The following is a 16,767-nucleotide window of genomic DNA, read 5'->3' on the forward strand; positions in this document are numbered from 1 at the left end:
TGCATTAGTGCAGGGAAACCTTCCATAGATCCAGTACCACCTTAATAGCCAGATACAAGTTTTTCCAGACTTAACATGTGCATTAAAAAAATCATTATATGAAAGGGAAAATTCCATGATGTGGAGAAGAGTTGAGAATTTTTAGTTCTGTGGCTTTCTCTTAAGATTTTTGACTTATGTAGTTCACAGTTGGCTGGCAAGCCCCACTGCAGTAAGTCTGCAGATTTACTGGACAGTGTTCTCTGAGAAAATCCTGGGTGAGAAGAATGTTGCTACCCAACTTGTGTCATGCCTGTGCTACTAAGGCTGTTGCAAGTATTTTCCAGGTGCCCTACAGGAATGTAATAATTTCTGCTGGGTCATTATGTGGCATCTAGTGTCAAGGGAGTATACTTACAGAAATAACAAGGAGCAAATAAAATAATAGTAATAAAAAATTCAGAGAAACTAATGTGTCCTATTCAGGACAGTATCCAGAATGTATTGTTTATAAATATATATTATTTGTTCTTGTTTTCCAGACAGGGTCCTCCTGAAACCATCATCACAAATGGGGCAATAGTGGTAAAATAATGTTTTGGTTTTTTGTCTTCTTTCCCACATCATTCCTTACTATAGCTGGCTATAATGTCAGTGAGGGAAACATTGCAAGTCTTCATTCTTTAGTGATATTTTCTCTTAGGAGTTTTATCTTTAAGGAGAACAGCATGATCTTAGAGGAGTCTTCTGACTATTATAATTTTCCCTAATTTTGTCTGCATCCATTGTCTGCATTGTCATTGAAAATGACAATGTGTTTAGCATAGCACCATCTTCCCATGTGACAATAAATTAATTCTCACATTCACTGTGTCTGGCAAAAGTGTCCAACACAGCTGCCTCTGCCCCATTCAAACAATGACCTTTCCTACAATGATCCTTTCAACATCTACCAGTACTGGTGGTGAGATAGCTGGATGAATTACCTAATTCTCTGTCCTCATCACACCTACCGCAGTGTCGTGAAGAAGCCTGTTTAGAAGTTCACTTGGACAGCAGGAGGCAAAAGAAGCGTTTTTCAGGTAAGATTATTACATCTTAAAATAAATATTGGTGATATTACTGCCTCTTAACAAGGCCTGGACATTACATCAGCAAAATACTAAGGCTTCAATTGATCATTTAAGGTGATCTGTGCAAAATGTGCAATAGGGAATGTCACCAGTCCTGCAGCAGGTATAGGTTCAAGGTTCTGACTTAATGGGGAGTCTTGTGCCAGACTAGAAACAACTAGAATCAGATGATTATATAGAAGGCATCTAAAACCCAAGTTGAGATTCTGCAAACCTCTGCTGCATTACTGCTAAACCCTGAAGAAGCTTAATTCCTTTTTAAAGTGTTATGGTTATATTATAGCATTAACTGTGCTCAGGATCTCTGTCACTTCAACTTACACATGTGCACAGAAACACCTCATTTTTTGCAGGCGTTAGCCACTCAGCAGCTGGCTCCTGCCTGACCCTGGTCAAGATTCAGAATCTAGAAGCTCCTCTGCCCACATCTCCTGAGGGGCTGGATCTGGTAGGCAATCTCAGAGCATGCATAATGCACACTGGCAGGATTAGCTGAACTATTCATATAAATAGGGTCATCTGCTGCTCATAAGAGTCAGATCTTATTTTAGGGGACTGAGAACTTCTTCAGCTCATTATTTCACCTGGGATGAGGATGATTTACTATGCAAAGTACCTGGTTGTACTCACTGTGTCTTGATGAAACTGCAACAGAAAAGCAGCAATCTAAATTTCAGTGCTATTCATGTCACGTTCCCATCTGACTTCTTGCTCAGCACCTTATAATGATACAGTCACCTGAAATGTTTGGGGTTTGGATCACTTTTAGAAGATAGTTTTCCAAATACAAAGGAAGAGGAGAAGGAATTTGTTCAAAGCTACATTTTGCTTCTTTTTTTCTCCTCTCTCTTTAATTTACAATTATAAGTAACTTTGTCTATGCATTTTATCTCATTGTTTTAGAGAATGAGCTAACATTTACAGTGAGAGGATCCTTTGAAGAAACTCAGACAGTTTCAGTGGGCTGTGACTCTCGCTCCCCTCTCCTAGATCCCACTTTCTTCCACTATGCCAGATACAAGCAACCCTCCTTGGATGTTGCACTCAGAAAGAAGAGGAAGCTTCCCACCTTTGTACGTTACCCCAGAACATGGTAGACACAGTTCTATGACCTGACATTTATGTGTGAGTAAAGAGAAAGCAAGAGGAAAATTTCTCTTTTAACCAACAAGCACTCCATGTTCCTTTTCAGTGTGCTTGCATGTCATGTGGACCAAGGAGAAGTGTCCCCTTGACAATCCCTCTGAAGTCACTCCCCTCCGAGCAGGAAGTAGTTGGTGAGGTGAGTGTCTGCTGGCCATGGAAAATCCTTTGCAAGCTTTTTAGAATTCTTTCTGATTTGCATGAAGCAGAAACCAAGGGCCAGTTCTCTTCTTACAGAGACAGTTGTTTTGTAACCTCCCTCCAAACCTAGGGCAATGCATAGTGAAGTGAATTATTTGGAACAAAATAAAATGGAAAATCCATGGGAAAAGGAGGAAGAAGAAAAATATCTAAGCTGTTGTACATGCTCCTTATACTGTCCATGTACTTCACCAAGCTGGAGGTGACTGGGTGCCACTGGGGCAGAGTGGCAAGGCTGCAGCCAGGCTCACTGCCCCAGGAAGCAAACCTGAGCCACAAATGTGGGATGCTCAGCCTCTTGGGCTTCCCCTTGTATCTGACATTGTTATGTGAGAAGCTCTGGTTTCAACACCCATCTTCAGTGGGGGATCCTTCCAGGGAGGTGAGCTGTAGCACTGCAGCTCCTCTAGTATTCATTTGTGTAGCTGACCAGTACCAGGCAAGCTACACTGAGTTTTATGAGAGAGATAACATGTGGATGACAGATGACAGTGTATTAAATCAGTGCACATCTCTGGTTACTATTGAAAAATTGACAAGAGATCTGGGTTATTTAGGATTCAGACTTTTGTAGGTATAATGATGACTCAAAATATCTATGTCTCAGTCTGAGTGGGGGAAATGAACTCTTTTAAACAAAAGATCAATTTTCATCATTTTACCTTTTCAATTTTCAGCACAGAAAATTTGATTTGCTCCTTAAGGTGAAAAAATGGTAAGACACCTGTGGTTTTCCCCTTGGTTCTTTGTATTTAGATAGTTGTAAATCAAGTTCCAATCCCTTTGTTATTGCCTTTGTCCTGGATGCTGGTCCATCCTCATTTCAGACTATTAAATAAAATACACTCAGTACAGAATGCAAAGATTTTTAGCAATGGAGATTTTGTAGTGGGACAGGGAGCCAAGAAAAGGTTTTATAAAGAACACACCAATTTTCTATTCATACTGTGTATTATGTATATACAGGTATATGGTATACATACATGTACTCTAAGATGTGGAAAAAAATTGAAATAATAAATGTACCTGTGTTTATTGTTTTAATGTCTACTCAATGAGATAAGTGCAAATAAATTCAGTGAAGTGATTGCTTATTTCTAAACCAAGGAAACACACTGTGTGTTTTGGAATATTGTTCAGGCCTTAGTAAAATCTATAAGATGGATTTGTTACATTATGATCCATATTGTAATAGATGAGAACTTCCAGAAAAGCATATGCTTTTTCCATCATGCTGTTAATTTTCAGTAAATATGCTATGAAATAATAAATGCACTTTACAGGTATCATTTAAAAACTTCTTCCTTAGAAGACTAAGGATTTTCATAGCAGCTTTCAAAGCACAATTGTAGTGCTTATAAGTATCAAAATAACATCTGGTCATGCAAATATACAAGTTCAGTAGAACACTTCCACAGATATCAGTGGAAGTTCGCACAACTTTTAAAAGCCACCTTCGTAACACTGCCCTCTTCAGGTTTCTGGATTTATGTCTGAAAAGAAACGCCTGTTATTTATAGCTATATTTAATTCCAGGCATCTTTGTCAGAGAGAAAAAAAAAATCCTTTCAGTTCAAAGGCAGATGGACTGTTTTTCTCCAAGAAAAAAACAGAAAATTTAATATCGTCCTCCTTTGCTTTATATAGACCTGTAGTGAAGGCATGTCTATTTTTGAAGTAAAGCAATTAAAATGCTGGCTTAGACTCCAAATGTGATGTATGATACCTGATCCTTGCTCCAGCCAGGAAGACCTAGACGTACGCCTGGGGTTTGATCTGTGTGCCCAGGAACAGGATTTCATCTGCAAGAGGAAGAAGGTGGTTGCAGCTGCTTTGAAGGACATTCTCCACCTGGAGGAGGACTTGCAGGATGATGAGGTATCTGAGACATAATTGTTCTCTGCTTTCTGCACAGATAAGTGTCAAAACATAGCATTGATGAGCACATTTATTTGGAAACCCTGTAGTTTCATGTACAAGCTACAGCTGAGTTCTTTTCTCAGTGGCTGACTTCTTTTCTCTGTTCTAGGGAAGAAATGAGTACTCATCATAAACAAGAATAAAAAGCTTAGCCCTGAAGCTAGAGAATCTAGCCTTGTGTTCAGTAGCAGTCTGCCCCACAACTGTAGAGAAGGGCTTGCTGCTCTCAGAACCAAGGCCAAAGTTTCTTTTTTTTGGCCAAATCTGAACAGTGGAGTCAGCACTTCATTCCCTCATAGTTAAAACTGGATTTTATTTTGTGTATCCTTTGTGCCACCATTTAGGTTCCTGTTGTGTGAACATAGCACGCAGCCAGTCTGACTTCATCTGCTCAGCATGTTCTTGCTCAGCAAACAGGATTGTTAACAGAAATTTTAAGGCAGGGAAAAATCATGTTTCTCTTCTTTTTAATTATGCACAAATGACTGGAGTGTGAAGCCTAAACTCAAATGCAGACATGATATATTTTTCTTGTTTTGACCTAAACTGAGTTCAGCTTTTCTTGCACAGCTGGACCTTTCAGACACAAGACTCTGCCCTTCAATGCCAGCACTAAGACATATGGGCCATTCCAGTCCCCTCAGATGTAAAGCCCATTCTTCCCTGCAGAACATGCAATCTCTCTATATTCTTCTGATTTGTATGCGACATTCATTCACTCCAACGCACATTAGCTGTCTTTACTGTTAAAGAAGCCAATTCATGTTTATTAATCAATTCTGTTTCTAAGACTGCCAGTCCATGGATTTCTGTATAATCACAGAAGCAAGTAATTGCAGCTCATTGCATATCTAGTACTGTATATACATATGTGGTAGGTGGAGTGAGCATGGTTTCTCTGTCCCTCCAGAAACTTTAAAAGGGAATGGTGTCACCAGCCCCTGGTTTCAGGGGTTCTGAACTGCCTGTGCTCTTAAATCCATCAATCATGACATTTCTAGTATGGCCTGTGGAATAACTGTACAATAATTTCAGCAAACTTCAGGGAAAGAGAAATTATTATTGCTGACATGGAATCTGTGAGACACCACTGATATATTCTGGTCTGATAATAATCTAATTCAGATGAAAGAAGGTACCACTTCCTCTAATTTTTTGCTGCTCTGTGTTAAGGGCTTTCAAACAGAGCACTAATAATGTGATAATGGATTTCATGTTCCATTGCATAGCTGCTTGATAGAAGAAAATATGAAGTATTTCTTACTCCTTTCATGCCTCATTATTAATTCAGGTTTTTCTTCATGTTGGACTGGCGGCATGGTTTCACTACTTTTATCAGTGCTGTAAATTTCTCCTTCTAATCAGAGATGTCTCTGCCCCTTCTCATATCTGTCACTAAACGTGTGTATTTTGGGATTGAACAGGTACCTGTGGTGGCAATCATGACAACAGGAGGTGGAACCAGAGCTCTGACAGCCCTGTATGCTCACCTCCTCAGTGTGCAGGAAATGAATGTCTTGAACTGTGTCTCATATATCACTGGTCTGTCTGGAACAACATGGTAAGACCAAGATAAGAACACAGGAATTTTCCATAATTGACATAAAGGAGTGATATTGAATTATATGAGATTGACTATCAAGAAAAGGCTTTCTTTTTCTGCTGTGGCTTTTTTGTTGTTGTTTTTTTCAGTGGATATTTTACAACATTTGCAATTAATTAAATATGTGGATAGTACCAAACACATGTTGTTTTTTCATATAAGTGAAGACATAATACACAAACATCCATAACTTCCCAAAGCTCTGCTTCACAATTCATACTTTTCCTTGTGGGTTTTTTGTTTGTTTTTTAGGACCATGTCAAACTTGTATGAAGATCCTGACTGGTCCCAAAAGGATCTCAAGGAAACCCTCAATGACGCCCGAATGCATGTACTTAAAAATAAGTTTGTTACTTGTTTTGCCCCTGATCGTCTGAAATACTATTTGGAAGAATTGCGCCAGAGGAAACAGGAAGGACATCAGCTGTGTTTCACGGATCTATGGGGACTCATCATTGAAACCATGTTACATGATAAGGTACAGTAACAACACTTTTCAGATTTGAATGTCTAGTGAATACAGCAGTGGGGAAAGACAGTAAATAAAAGCTAGTTGAGGTTGGAAGTAACCTCTGGAGTTCATCTTGTCCAAGCAGGGTTAGGAAGGGACAGCTACCCTGAACTATGGGCTTTTGATAACTCCACAGCTGAAGACTCCACAAATTCTCTCGGCAAGACATGCCAATGTTTTTTCACTCTTATTCAAAATAGGTTTTTTTGCTTGTTTGTTTGTTTTTCATATAGATGCCTAAAGCATGTGCCTTGGCATTCATTATGTTTGTTAGCTGTATTATACAGATCTTAACCTCACAGAAGGTACCTCTTCTGGTACAGAAAGGATGGGAATGAAAAGAAATAACAGGAAACTTACAGTATGAACATCTTTTAATTTATTCCTCACAGAATCTAAAAGGGACAATTCACAAGGGCATGTAGTGATAGAACAAGGGAGAAATGGCCTTAAGGTCAAGGAGGGTAGATTTAGATTAGGTATTATGAAGAATTCATCACTATGAGGGTAGTGAGGCACTGGAACAGGTTCCCAGAGAGGTTGTGGACCCCCATCCCTGGAAGTCTTTAAGATCAGGTTGGATGAATAAAAAACTGGTCTTGTGGAAGGTGTCCCTGCCTATGGCCATAGGATTGGAGCTAAGTGACTTTTAAGGGCCCTTCCAACCCCAACTATTCTGTGATTTTGTGAATTCACATGTAAATATTTGAATGAAAATCCTGCCGTTCTTTTAAAAGAGCTGCACAATAAGGCAAGGCAAAGGAAATTCACAAGTCTGAAGACAGTATCTCTGAGCTGTTAGTAAGACATCACCCTGCAAACATTTCCATCAAGAGCTGTGTTCAGGCTCTATTTTAATCTTCATTAATATTTCTTTCCCACTAGGCCATTTATACTTTAGAATGAGAAAACATTCCCCCTGTAATATGATTAACTCCACACACATCCACATTTCTACTGCCTGGTCACAGCACAGTGGTAGAGACTCCCTGGGATTGTGTTCAGCAGGGAGCTGAGAGTGTCCCCCCAGCCCTGTCCCCTGACCAACTATAGCCCAAGGGAAGCCTGGTGGCATTGGTGACACAGCCATCCTTCCATGGGCTGCTCTACTGAGGGGGAGCACCTGCAGCTCTGCTTGTAGGAGCACACTCAGAAACCTTGGTTCTGCTCCCAAACCATCCCACCCTTTCCACCCTGCCTGAGCTCTGCAGCAGAAGGGCTAAGGCTTGTGGAACACTAACTCTGCATGAGCCTTGTCTCTGTCACAGGTCTGAGGAAAAGGTGTTTTTCTGGGCAGTCACAGAGTGCTTTACTCTTTCATAATGAAATATTTCCTGTCAAGAGTGCTTTCCAAATATTCCCAGACATTTTTCTGAAATAAAAAATGTGGGTAACAGCATTTTCTCCTTACAATATTCTTTCAACATATGAATTTAGGATTATTTGTGTGCAGAAGCGTTGGGGCAGGGATAGGGTTGACATCACCCTTCTGAACTAAGAAACCAGGGAGCATCCTTGTTGGAGTCATATATGCACTTCATTGTCAGAAACCAGTTTTAGATGAAGTGAGAGGCTCTTTATGTCATCCAATTGTCCTCAGCTACTGTCATTCTTCCAAACAGGAGGACTGCCATAAGCTCACAGATCAGCAGCAGGCACTAAATCAGGGTCAAAACCCCCTGCCCATCTACCTCTCTCTCAATGTGAAAGATAAAATCAGCGACCAGGATTTTAGAGGTAACAATACTCCAGAATTGCATTCAACATTTAATCCCAATTGGGGTCAATTTAGGATTAGATAAGGATATCAATTCAATGCACAAATACTCTAACAGGCGAATACACCTCAGAGGAGCAATTTAATAGTTAATATTTTGAAGACCTTAGTATAATTCAGTATTCAGGATCAAAAGCAGGACAATAGAAGACATTATGCCCTTCTGTAGAAACTATAAAAAAGTTTCTAAAGACATACAGATGTAAGAGGACAATTTGTTCTGCATGCTCACCACTGTGAAATGTACAGTGAATACATGCCTGCTTGCAAAGGGCATTAATTAGAAACCAGTCTGCCTTAACATGGCCAATATAATGTTTTATTCAAATAATTGTGTCTCTGCTGTTGTAATAAGTCTGTCTTATGCCTTTTCTTTTAGAATGGGTGGAATTCACCCCTTATGAGGTAGGATTTCCAAAATATGGCGCCTTCATTCCTGCAGAAGATTTTGGCAGCGAGTTCTTCATGGGCCGCCTGATGAAGAAAGTCCCAGAATCCAGAATCTGCTTTTTGGAAGGTGATTTGTTGTTCTGGGGAAAATTAGTATAATATAATCTGCTAATGCACAAACCTCTCTTCTGAAATTAAACAATTAGTGCGTTTTTATCTGCCAGGAGCAGATAAATAGCAGATATAAATAGCAGATGTGGTAAAATACCAGAACTCATAACAGGTCACAATCTGCAGGATTTTTCATTTTCTCTGTGATCTTATTCATCTTAACAGATTTATTGATTTAATCATTAGTTATGCTTACTGACAGGAGACCTTCACCTATATATATTTGTCAGCAACAAAAGTTATGCATCATTGCTGCTAAATAAAATAATTGTTTTTTCCTGCAGCCTGAGTCTCTAAAATATACCTTTATATCTACAAAGTTCCTGCCACATCTAGCTCTGATTAATTCTTAAGATAAAAATTTTCATTTCAGAGTGCAAATAGGTCATAATATTTATCTTTTTTCCCCTCTTGCATAAAAAAGTGAAAGCAGTAAGGAAATCTTTCTTCCCTTTGCAAAAGCAATCTCTTGCCTCATTGTTCTTTCTACTTCCACCTATTGCATAAAGGAAAAAGGAAGTTTCAGGGGTTTTTTTGAGAAGCTGAAACTTTTTGCTTGTGTGGAGATTTCACTACAGCTAATGGTGAGGTGTAAGGAAGCAACTTAGAATCTCTCTGTCCCTGGCTGCAGTTTCTGGTAAGGACCCAGGTCTTCCCTTCTGTGATCAGAAATGCTCTCAGGTCACCAACCCCTTTCTACACCTTTCTTCCTACCTTCTCTAGAATGATGCGGGGACATTTCTGCCCCAGTTTCCTGAAGTGTCTAGTGACACAGTTATTTGAAAGGTTTACATCAAATTTCTTTGCACTCCATTTATTTTCTGTCAAATACATCCTGTGCCACAGGGATCTGGAGCAGTGTATTTTCCTTGAATCTCATGGATGCTTGGTATATATCTGTTAATTCAGAAGACTTCTGGCACAAATGGACACGAGACAAAATTACTGACATAGGTGGGTTATTCTTATGTGACTCTTGTTTTATCTTTCTTTTCCCCTCTGTGCTGCTACTCTCTTCCTGAATTTTTCAAATCCCTTTTAGAATGTTCTCTTCAGGAATTTCAATTATCCACATGCAAACCAGAAGGAAATTCATGCCATGTATAGCAATTATTTCAGTTGTATGTGAAAAGTACCCATAGGATCCATCACAGAAAAATAAGAGAGACAATGGCCCTCTTATGTTTTCTCAGCACGAGGGTACACCTAGAGGAAAATATCCCTGTAGATGGGAGATGTTCACATAGCATTCCACAACCTTCCAGCTCGTCTCTCAGAAGCTGAAGCATCAGAGAAATGAGAGTAAACAACATCCTTGCATCTCTGAATTCTACAAAACATTGACACAAACTTCAGTATTATTGGCAGTCATTCCAAACTAGCATATGGATAAGATTTGCAAAACATGATACAAAATTAAGAAATATCTGCAGGATCAGATTTCAAGGACAAATACACAAGATAAACACATTACAAAGAAAAGATTACAAGGAAGAGAAGAATTTCAAAAAGGCTTACATATTTTATCTTCTAGTACTTGTAAGGGAGTAATTTCTGGTTGTTAAATCAAGGATTCTGTATTTGCTAGTGAGAAACATTAATTATGTTTGTTTGGCTGAGAGATTGTTATTGTGTGGCCTTTTATGTGTCTGAGAGAGAAAATGTGGCATGGGGTAGCAAAGGAAGACAAAGTACAAGATATTTAATGGATAAAATCATAGCAAAGGAAAGAAATTTCTAGTAGGTGAGATGGAGTCTTTTGCAGTACAAATAAAGAATTTATCACTGTGATATGAAAAGAAGAAAGGGATTTTTCAAAGCTTAGTTAAAAAAAAAAAGAGAGAGATTTGTGAAAATCCTGGAAGTAAACAGATAAAGAAGTCCAAGTTTTCCAAATATATTAAACCAAAGGATGACTGCATAGATTGACTTCAACAGTGGAACCACATATATAATCTGTTATTCTTTATTCTGCAGATGATGAAGCCATATTCCCCACAAGACCAAATGAGCTGGATACTCGAGTGGTTTGTCCTCCTGACAGCTTTTCAGAAATATTCCGAGATGTTGCAATGTTACGTCCAGCAGCCTCAGAAATCCATAACTTCCTGAAAGGCCTCCAGATAAACAACAACTACCTAGAGAGCGAGTTTTCCAAGTGGAAAGGTATGGTAACAACACCCTGCTTTGAGTTATAGTTTAAACCATCCTTGTGAAAAAGAAACAATCCTTTAAAAGTTATCAAGCTGCTTTTTTGTTTTGTTCTGATAGAATTTGAAGCTGTCACTGAAAGCTAAGAATATGTAGCAGGAGAGGCTTCAAAATAAGTTCTTTTAAAAAATTCATAAAGTCTCACGACTGATAGGTGAGAAGAATCCCAAGTCACCCATGCTCAAGGGATGTGGCAGAAAGCTTAGTTTCCTGTTACAATTTTACTTCTAAGTAAGATATAATCTTTATCACAGTATTCCCTGTCATCCAGGTAGGGAATTTTTTTGTTCAGTCTGGCACTAAATATTCATTGTAGCTGTGTGCTGCTTCTCATAGTGAGCAAGGCAGCCAACATATTTAGTCTTTTTACTGTGTTGAGAGAGCAAGGTGCCATTTTAATTTGTTTCAGATTAACAGAAAAGAAAAAAAAAGGAAACAAAAAACCACACGAACCTGATCAGAGTCACACACACAAGGTGAATTAAGTCTATTCTCCTGGGCCCTAAGTTAATGCCTTGTAGTCAGAGGAAAACCAAAGAAATTGCAGAGTAAAGAGTGAAAACAGGAAGCCATATGAGGAACTGAGAAATTACTGAACTGCAGCCACCAGCTATATAAGCAGGTCTAGGACCCAAGAAAAGTTGAAGGCCCTTTTTGTCAACAGTAGAATTCCCTCAGCACTTCCCTTGCATTGGGCACCTTCTCTGAAAAAACATGCTCATTTCCTAGACTGTGAGCTGGACTCCCAGCCCAACCACCTGACAACAGCAACAGACTACCTCATCCTGATTGATACTGCATTTGCCTTTGCTACCAGTTACCCACCCCTTATGAGGCCAGAAAGGAAAGTGGATGTCATTTTGCATTTCAACTACAGCTCAGGCTCACAGACAGGGGTGAGTCTTGCAGATTGTTCTTCACTGTTTTCTCTGTTTCATCACTGAGTCCCCAGAATGGCTGATCCTCTACTCATAGAAACTTTTGGTTTTCCCCACATCTGGGAAGTGTTGATAACTTAACAGTTTACTGTTAACTGAGGGTCACCTATCTTTATGGAACAGTAAAAATGTTATCAGAAAGTAATAATTTAGTAAACTGTACCTGCCCCTTATTACATGTAAGTGGTTTTAGATGGTTTGAAGGCTGTCAAAAGTAGAATGAATAAAGCTAATTGCCTTTAAACATTTTCTAATATTTCTCAATGCAACCATACATATTCCTATACAAGGATACATGTACCATCAGGACAATATAACTGCAACAATAGAAGGGTTTGATGTAGAAGACAAGATATGCAAATAAATGCAAGAACAGTTTGCATTTAGGAATGTTAAATTCCTTAGGAATAAAAAGTTGTTTAAAGGCAATTTTTTCATAGCCAAATGTGAAACACAGCCAATGTAGATTTTCAGATACAGGCATGTGGACTCAGATCCATCTCACTTAACTCTGGCCTTCCAAGGCTTGGTTCCATAAACAGCCAACACCTAAATTGGATATGTACCATAATCTGTCAGGACCTATCCCTTGCCCCACAAATATTCCCAGTGAGATTAGATTTTGGTCAAATCTAAAGTTCTTCCCATATGTTCTGATGTTTTCTTTTGTTTTGTTTTCCTATTGTGGCAACAAGCCCCTGAAAGATGCCTCTAAATACTTTGCGAAACAGGGAATTCCTTTCCCTACAAAGGTGCCAGACGATCAGGAAACTCCACATCTGAAGGAATGCTACATAGTTGGTGATAAAGAGAGCCCAGAAACACCTATTGTGATATTTTTCCCTCTAGTAAATGACACCTTCAGGGAATACAAAGCACCTGGTAAGTTAACAGTTACCCATCACATTACAGCCAGTGGCCACTTTCTTCCTCTTTTTTACTGTATAATATCTTTTTTCAGATCACACTGTAATAATAAACTTGAACTCTCTTTGCTTAGATCTGAACCATATCAAGAAACTTAAAATATGTGATTTTTACAGGACAAGTAGAGAAGCATGTGGCATTAGCCTTTGGCACATATTTTCCTCTTCAGATTTTTTTGGCTTTTCATAAGCAGATTGCAGTTATTTGAGGAAAACAATATTTTGTTTATCTGCAGTAGCAGAAATTACCAGGGGTAATTTCCTCTCATACTTGTCATCCTCTTCTGTTAGAGAATGCTCCAAGGAGTCCAAGGATTTCATTGTTTAATATAATTTCTAGGCTTACAGTTAGGCAGATAACCTTGAAAACAAAACTATGAGCTAGCAAAGTGATGAAAATGTAACAGTGAAGCATAATGACATGATGAAAGTACAACACTGAGCCATTCCAACAGTGTCTGTTCCCTTTGAAATGGAAAGAGTTTCAATAGCAACATTGCCAGACTTTTAAACTGATGAATTCTAAGTTCTGGTACCATATCCCACATGCCATAATATTCTCTTGCTACCAAAGCCTTGGTTACTCCTTCTCCAGATGCTAAAATTCCTAACTCAGATTGTGAGTTCACTTCAAAGCCCCACAGTATACTTGAAAGCCAGAAGTTCTAGGTTAGTACATGGTACATTCAATTTAAAACCAAAACAAATGCAGAAACTATTGGCCCAGCTGTATCAATCCTTATCCTTTTATATTAAGTAAGTTGTAAAAAATAATATGGTACTTTTGTTTTGTCAATTGAGTTCATTGCACATTCGAGGTGTACAACCGGGGTTTTAAACAGGATTCAAATAGACTAAAGACATTTATGCTTGTACACACACCATTCTACTCCAGCTCTCACCAAAGATGAGATAGCCCAAAGGTTGGTTTCTGCAGTTGCCTTTTGTAGACAGAACTAAAGAGAGGGAAAATGAAGAAAGAAGTAGAAGGAGAGCTGAGATTTGATTTCTGTACTGCTCTTCTATACTGAACTGCTCTTTTATATTTCTCTGTGACAGGGTTTGCTTACCTTCTTCCCCTCAATAATTTCCAGAAATGAGGGATGTCTAGCCTAAGTCAGTTATCTACTATCCGGTGTACATCTGATGATGTGCAGATGTTAAATGTCAACATATATCATCAGTGAGTCTAAAAAGGGGTGTTTCTAGGTATGAAGAAAATGAATTTGAAGACCTGCACAATATCTATATATTGCATACACTTGAGGCAAGCTTGTGTTGCCCAACCGGTTCAGCTGGTAGCTGCAAGATGAGACTAAACAGGAAGAGAAAGAAGAGGTCCTCTCATGCTCCCTTGAGCAGAATGTCAGCTGAGCTGGCATGAAAGGGCTCTGTGCAGGCAGATTTTTTTTGGGAGGACTGACACCTTGCACCTGAGACTTGACCTCCATAGCAGCAGGATGGATGTTGCAGATGGTTCTGTGAGGCTGGAAAAGGATGTCTGCCTTTTGTTAGTGACAGGCAGAGATCAGTGTAACTTATAGGGCTTCAGTAGCATGCCCTAGCCCAGATCTAAATTGTACAACATGCAAGGTTTTAGTACAATCACATGAACAGGCAGTTTTTCCATAGGCAGTTCATCCATCACCTTGTTCTGAAGGGGAATTTAGAGTCTGGGTAGTAAACAAGTAAACCAGACATATTCAAACTGGTTAACTTCTTACTATTAGTCTATTCCATAATCAAGTATAAAGGGTCTCTGTGTGAGACCTTAGACTGTTTCAGCTGAGTGGCACCAGTTCACTGTAACTCTGTCTGCAAAGCTGAGAGGAGTACATCTATTGGACTCCAACAAGCCCCTCAAAGAAAATCAGAACCCTTTGACTGATGTTGTTAGATACATGAGAAGATTCCCCAAATGCATGAGGTCCTGTCAGGGAGATGCTGACTTTTCCCAGTGCCTACTCCCCTGCCATGGCTCAGGTGCACAGGTATTGTGACTGTGGAGGGTGCTTGTTTCCTACAGTAATGCCCTCTTGGCAATGTGATGGTCTCACTGGACGCTGACAGAAAAATTCTTATGTTTCTGATACTCTCTCTGACAGTATTACCTACCATTTCTGGGTTGCCAATGCTCTCTTTCCCTCACGCCAGCTGTCAGAAAACAAAAGGGTCTGTGGAAGTGATGAGGAAGCATAAAAACATATGTGAACCTGGTTTGATCTGGGAAAGAGTTAATTTTCCTCCCAGCAGCTGGTATAGTGCTTGTTTGGGATCTGGAATGAGAATTGTGTTGCTCTTCCTTTTCTGTCCCATTAAACCGCCTTTATCTCCACCCACATTTTCTCCCTTTGCTCTTCTGATTCTCTCCTCCCCCAGTGGTCAGGGGGTACTGAGCAAGCAGCTGTGTTGCTTAGGAGCTGGCTGGGGTGAATCCATGGCGTGAGATTACAGGACACAGCAGTGGATCTCCACCTCCTCAAGTCTCTGCCCATGGGTGGGATCTTCAGCTGTCCTTTAGCAGTCAAAGGCACGTACTGAAATCCAGTAATCTTCAAAATCCAACAAAATTAATTTACCTCTTCCCTTCCAAGAACCTATTTATTCCATGTATTAGTGGATAGATAGAAGCTCAGCCTGCTCCTATGCCATGTCCCATCGGTGCAGGGCCGAGCAAAAAACTGATTTAGTTTAGGTTTGTGATCCATTGTTTGTGCATGCCTGAGAAACACCCAGACCCTAATTGTTTTTTGCAAATTAACCAAGCCATTGCTTGTCTGTTAGGTGTGAAGCGTAGTCCCTCAGAGATGGCAGAGGGTGAGGTTGATGTGGACAATGCCTGTGGCCCATATTACATAAACAATCTGAGCTATTCAGAGGAAAATTTCGACAAACTGGTGAATCTAAGTTACTACAATGTCCAGAACAACAAAGATTTGATTCTTCAGGCCTTGCGTACCGCTGTGGAGCGGAAAAAGCAGCATAAGAAAGAGCAAGCGCTGCAAAAACCACCCGGTGGCTGCAGCACGCGTGTGCCTGCCAGAGAGGGAACCCAGCACTTGGCTGACTGCCCAGCACCAGGGCATACGAAATAAACCATCATCCTGTTGGTGAAGAAGAAAAGGAATTTTATTAGGAAGTGAAGAAAAGCCAATGAACGCTAAGAATAGCACTTCATTTGTCATCAAAAAATGTTAAGCCTGTCTGTCAGTGGAGGGAATAAACTCAAAAAAACAGCTTTTCCTTAATGAACTCATTTGCTTCCCTCATTGACAACCTCAGAAGCATGGCTAGATGAAGCTCTGCTCCACCATACTTGCAGAAGCGACCTTCCAGGCCAGGGCCAAACTGCGTGCACAAGGAAGTGTGAGGAAGTTTACACTGACTGTTTGTGCTCTAGCTGTGCTATAGAAACCAAGGATTGCCGGGCCAGAAATGCAGCAGAGAACAAAACGCATTGTCTCGAAAAAAAAATATCAAGGAAGCCATTTGTGAACTAAGAAATCTTTATGTGAATGTAAATAAATATTAAATTTATATAATAAACCACTACTTCTGAGTAGGAGTTACAGCAAATAAATAGTTTTCCTATCAAATACACGTTTCAGCCATTTATTTTAGGTGCTTCTTCCTCAACTAGCAAGACAAAGAAAACATACAGATATTTCATAGCTGCTGAAAAAATCATTGAAGAAGAATGTATACCTGCTCCAGACCTAGATGTAAGCTAGTTCAAGGTTCTGGGACCCCTTGAGTTTAGGATTACAACTAAGACCCATCTATACAAGAATCAATTCATATTCATTTGTTTTAGCAAGCTGAATTTAAATGCTATTGATAATAACAAATGTCTTTTAATATTGA

General features: G+C 39.5%; 1 protein-coding gene across 1 annotated transcript in view; it reads left to right on the plus strand.

Moving 5' to 3' along the window:
• LOC110472153 (cytosolic phospholipase A2 epsilon) overlaps positions 1–15,998 on the plus strand; it is a 35,088-nt gene extending 19,090 nt beyond the window's left edge. Inside the window, exons 8-22 of the mRNA XM_077784413.1 lie at positions 522–564; positions 998–1,061; positions 2,016–2,185; positions 2,305–2,394; positions 3,134–3,171; positions 4,199–4,334; positions 5,801–5,937; positions 6,232–6,457; positions 8,113–8,227; positions 8,647–8,784; positions 9,675–9,782; positions 10,806–10,994; positions 11,769–11,935; positions 12,673–12,859; positions 15,688–15,998. Coding sequence (XP_077640539.1) covers positions 522–564; positions 998–1,061; positions 2,016–2,185; positions 2,305–2,394; positions 3,134–3,171; positions 4,199–4,334; positions 5,801–5,937; positions 6,232–6,457; positions 8,113–8,227; positions 8,647–8,784; positions 9,675–9,782; positions 10,806–10,994; positions 11,769–11,935; positions 12,673–12,859; positions 15,688–15,998 — 2,119 coding nt within the window. The remainder of the gene's footprint in view (positions 1–521; positions 565–997; positions 1,062–2,015; positions 2,186–2,304; positions 2,395–3,133; positions 3,172–4,198; positions 4,335–5,800; positions 5,938–6,231; positions 6,458–8,112; positions 8,228–8,646; positions 8,785–9,674; positions 9,783–10,805; positions 10,995–11,768; positions 11,936–12,672; positions 12,860–15,687) is intronic.
• The last annotated feature ends 769 nt before the right edge of the window (positions 15,999–16,767 follow it).

Source organism: Lonchura striata, chromosome 6 (genome assembly GCF_046129695.1).
Source record: "Lonchura striata isolate bLonStr1 chromosome 6, bLonStr1.mat, whole genome shotgun sequence".
Lineage (NCBI taxonomy): Eukaryota > Metazoa > Chordata > Aves > Passeriformes > Estrildidae > Lonchura > Lonchura striata.